We start from the raw sequence: 4,753 nt of genomic DNA, 5'->3' as shown, positions 1-4,753 counted from the left end.
GATGAGCCGATACAGAGTAATAGTATGTTTGTAAGAAAATTAAAGATTTGCTCTTCWGCTGTTCCAGGCTGGAGTTAGCAGACAGCTGGCAAATGGGAACGATTGGAAATGATGGAATAGATCAAATTATTTAAATGAGAAAAGAAGAAATTCACCCTAGCCTAGCCCAGCACGTTGACAGAGCAGCTCCCGGTCCGCGGCATCGGCAGGCCTTTGTCTCTGTCACCGAGGTCATTAAACTCCAGCCTGCGGSGTGCGGGCCGGGCACCCGCCGCGGTACCGACCCAGCCCACCCCGGGACACCGACCCCGGCCCCGACCCCGACCCCAATTCCCCCTTCCCCGCCTCGCCCGGCGCCCACCGGCGGGGACACCGGGACCCTCGGGGTCATAGGGAACCCTCGAGAGCAGGGGGGACACCGGGCACCCCGCTATCTGTGGGACAGTGGCCCGTCGAGGGCAGAGGGAACAGGAACACCCGGGGCTGCCGAGACCCCCGGGACCCCCGCACCATCGCCCCCGCCCCGCGGTGCCCGCCGAGGGTCCCGTTCGCCTTCACCCCGCKCTCGCCCCGGGGGAGCAGGGCGGTGTGGCGGGGTGTCAGCGGTGTGTCAGTGTGTCGGGTGTGTGCCGGGTGTGTGCCGGGGGTGTGTGTCAGGGGGTGTGAGTGTGTCGGTGTGTGCACGCTCCACTCCGGGGCTTTGCGCGAGCCGCGCATCAGCGGTAGGAGGGGACAGAGCCGCTCCTGGGGCGCACCGGCAGCCCCGGCTCCGCAGGTGCCGCCCGACCGGCACCGGCACCGACACCGGCACCGACACCGCACGGCTCGGCTCGCAGCGGAACGGCCCGGCTCGGCTCGGCTCGGCTCGGCCAGGCGCGGAAGGGAACGGCAGGAGCTGCGGGCTCGGCGCGGCTGCCGCGGGACGGGCCGGCGCGGCCGCTCTAAGATGTGCCATGAGCCGCCCGGCCCCGGCGCTGAGCGGCCGCTCCGCCTGAGCCCCGGGCAGCAGCCGCCCGCGTCCCCGCTGCCCCTGGGGCCGTAGGGCCGCGCCGGCCCGCGCCCACCCCAACGATGCCCCATCTCTGGCCGGCGCTTCGCCGCGTCCTCTGGGAATACTGGGCAGCGCTCCTGGTCGGCGGCTTCTGGGGACAGAGCTCGCACGGGATGCCGCATGTCATCCGGATCGGTAAGGGCCGGCGGCGGCGGGAGAACTTCGGGACCGGGGCGGGGGGCGCGCTGCCCGGGGCCGCGGCGGGGGATGCGGTACCCGGGGGCTGCGGGATGCGCTGTCCGGTGCCGGGGCGGAGGTTCCCTCGGTGAAGGATGCCTCTGCCGGGGCCGGGGACGGGGCTGGGGCTGGGGATGCGCTGCCCGTGCCGGGGCGGAAGGTGCCGGCGGCGCGGCGAGGCGGGGGCTGTGTCCCGGAACGGAGCGRGCAGAGCTCTCGGTGAGAGCAGCCGCCCCGGGCACGGTGCGATCGGGGTGCCGGGCACCTTGCGAGGAGAGGAGAATGCTGTACCTCCGGAGAGTGGGGTGCTGATTCCCCGGAGAATGGGAATGCTTTTCTCCCGGAGAGAAGGAATGATTTGCCTCTGGAGAGGGAGGATGCTGAGCCCCCAAAGACAGGGGGATGCMGAGCACCCAGAGAGGGGAGATGTTGATTCCCTGGAGAAGGAGGATTTTTGCTCGCAGAGAAGGGGGATGCCGAGCTCCCGGACACGGGGGATGCGGAGCTTGCGAGGAGGAGTGCTGCGGTACCCGGTGCGAGGAGGGGTGTCGAGCCTGCTGCAATAGGGGTGCTGTGCAGAGTGCTTTGACCCAGGGCTGGATGTGCCCAGCACAAGGGACAGACAGCCCGGGGGGGGCCCGCGGCACCGAGTCCCGCTGCCTGGAGGATGCCAGTGGGCTGGCTACGCCGCAGCTGCTGCCGAGGACCAGGCGTGTTTCATTAAATTGCCGAGGTTCTGGGGAAAATTAATTTTTAATAATGTTACATAAAGTAATTGCACAGATAACATCCTGGGAATGAGTCTGCGATCTTTCTTTTTCTAATTAAACGAGATACTTGTTTTAATCATGTCATGTAAAGAACGGCACTGATTTCTGTTACATCCCATGCACTTTGCCATTGGTACACATTCCTAGGGATTTACTGTCTGCCCACTAAAAATTACAAGGACGGGTTTACCTGCCTTTTCAGGGTTTAAATTTTAACTCAGAGAAACCAGTAAAAACAGAATAGATTTGTGAATATGTGAAACTGGAAAAAAAAATTTGGTCTTATCCCAGTGCAACTGCACAGCAGCAATATGAAAGCCAGAAAGAGAAAAATGCTGGTCCTGAGGGACAGGTGTTTTTTTGAAGTGAAACACTGTCACCTCCAGCACAGCTTGGRRTGGCTGCATGGCCCAGATCGTCTCATGGTCAAGGGCTTGATTCCTGCAGGGTGAGCATCTGCTSTCCCCTAGACTTCCGTGAATGGGGCGCCCCAGGCAGATGTTGTCCCGTGCACATTGTAGTGCCAGAAATATCGGTGGAAAAGGTTAATGAAACTGCCTCGGGTGCCTCGGGCCTTGGCGGCTGATGAACTTTCACCAGAGCCAAGCTGCTTAGTATGCTCAGCCTCCTCCTGGAACAGCTGGAAGTGTTTTGTGCCACAGAAACCCACTCCCAGGAAGGCTCCGCTGCTGCTGACAGGGCGCGCTGGGTTCCGCCAGTCCCACTGCAGGCGTGGGGAGGAGAAATCCTGCTGTGTGACCCCCCCGTCCGTCTGTCACCAGCCCGCTCCCACCAAGAGCACCGCAGTGCTGTGACGGTTTCCCTTCCCGACAGGTCCCAGGGCTCAGATCGCCACCGGGACCGTGAGCCGGGTGCGGGGGGGCTGTCGCAGCTGGGCTGCTGGGCTGGCAGCTCCTCCTGCTTTCGGCTTGGCAGCAGCGGGCCTGATTCTTGGTGGCCAGAGCCGGCTGCTGCCAGGCTGTGACCCCGAGGAGGAGGGCGAGGGGCTGCTGCAGCTGTGGCAGATGCTGGCGGGGGAACGGGCTGGGGCTGCTGACACTCCCGGGAATACTCGCGTGGCTCATGGGGAATATTCAGACTCGGGTGTATCCCTGGGGCTCTGTGGAGATGTTTAGTCTCGACTTCCAGTGCCCTCAGTTGTCCTGAAAATGGATTTTCTAGGCAAGGCTCAAAGCAGTTGCACRAAAGGACAGAGGAGCTTTCAATGCAGAGAGAGCTGCCAGCCCTCCACGAAAGCACTTGGGTCTGCTGCAGCTCTGCTCCCCTTCACCGGGCAGGCGGGTGGGCAGGGAGAGAGGCAGGCAGGGAGGGAAGAAGGCAAGGAAGGGAGGGATGGATGGAGGGAGGGATGGAGGCAGGCAGGGAGGGAGGGAGGCAGGCAGGGAGGGAAGAAGGCAAGGAAGGGAGGGAGGGATGGAGGCAGGCAGGGAGGGAGGCAGACAGGGCTGCCCGCTGCAGGAGCACAGCTGTGCCACTGCCAGCACTGCCGTGTCTTTCCCAGGAACGGTCTCGCTTTACCTGCTGAGAAATCCCACACCAATCAGCCCTTCATCGAGGCACCTTCTTGATCGGGAAAATAAGAAACTAAAAAGATCAGAAAAAGGCTTTAATCGGGGCTGCAGGGAGATCTGTGTTTACCTTCTCTCTCAGCTAAAACTGGCATCATTTTGTGACCTCTTTTTCAGCCCACTGGAAAACTGCAGCTTCTTGCCCTGCATTTAATTTGTGCAAAGCTGCCCTGGCTTTCAAGAAATTATTTTAATTATTAGGTTATGCCAAGAATTGGAGAACACTTAAGTAACTATTGGTTTAGCACAGAAATCAAACCAGACAGAAAGCAGGTAACTTCTCAAAGCTCTCTTTTTTTTTTTCCCTGTGAAGCTGCATATTAAAATAAATACAAGGAGACATATCTAAGAAAGGGAAAGAAAAGCCAAAAGCGCTCTTTCTCTCACCAGTAAAATATAAATATTTAATCTACAGATCTAACATAATCTATACATGCACCCGTACAAAGAAAATCCGTGCCTTGTTACTGGATGGGGTTTTTTTTGAAGCAGGAGTTTTTATCTGAAGCGTATTCAACAGCTGCTCGGTTATTACGCAATCTGTTAAATATCTGAAAATGCCGTATCAGAAAACACCATCCAGAGCCGCTCGGTTCAGCTCCGAGTAACTCTGGAGCAGAGGCAGATAAGGTTTGTGGTGTGAGGAGTTGCTCCGTGTTTACACCCGGTGGCGGAGCCTGCGCTGCTGCCGGCGCTCGCTGCGGCTGAGCTCCGGGAGATTACACCTGGTGCGAGGGGCTGAGTGTGACATCGTGCCCCTCGCCGCTGAAAGCAGCGAGAACGAGGTGGTTACGGCACCACAGAGAGCCCGTTTGTCTCACCTTTCACTCGGATTAAAAAGCAGTAGTAGCACCCTTCAACGCGACAGACGAGAGCTTGATGCCATTTTGTGGAGCTGATGGCACCATCCCTAACAAAGCAGGGCGGGATGACTGGAATSGGTGGCGCAGGTGGAGCAGGGCTGGCGGCTCCAGCAGACCCTCCCGCTTTGCTGAAGCATCGTCAGAAATTACTCGGAGTGATTATTTTTGTGGATGATGCGTTAGCGAGGCTTGGGTACAGATGAGATGCCAATGGGTTGAGATCGGTGAATTGTGACCAAAAGACCCCCGGTATCGGGTGGGTTTGCACTCGCTGCTGCTCAGGAGGTGACTCCAAAGCCACAG

General features: G+C 59.4%; 1 protein-coding gene across 1 annotated transcript in view; it reads left to right on the top strand.

The window, feature by feature from the left end:
- Nucleotides 1-964: 964 nt before the first annotated feature.
- GRIK3 (glutamate ionotropic receptor kainate type subunit 3) overlaps nt 965-4,753 on the top strand; it is a 113,596-nt gene continuing 109,807 nt past the window's right edge. The window contains exon 1 of the mRNA XM_057381027.1: nt 965-1,186. Coding sequence (XP_057237010.1) covers nt 1,072-1,186 — 115 coding nt within the window. The 5' untranslated portion in view covers nt 965-1,071. The remainder of the gene's footprint in view (nt 1,187-4,753) is intronic.

Source organism: Malurus melanocephalus, unplaced genomic scaffold (genome assembly GCF_030028575.1).
Source record: "Malurus melanocephalus ecotype Western Australia unplaced genomic scaffold, MMel_1.1 scaffold_488, whole genome shotgun sequence".
Lineage (NCBI taxonomy): Eukaryota > Metazoa > Chordata > Aves > Passeriformes > Maluridae > Malurus > Malurus melanocephalus.
The sequence above is the reverse complement of the archived record's forward strand: the minus strand, read 5'-3'. Positions and strand labels throughout refer to the sequence as shown.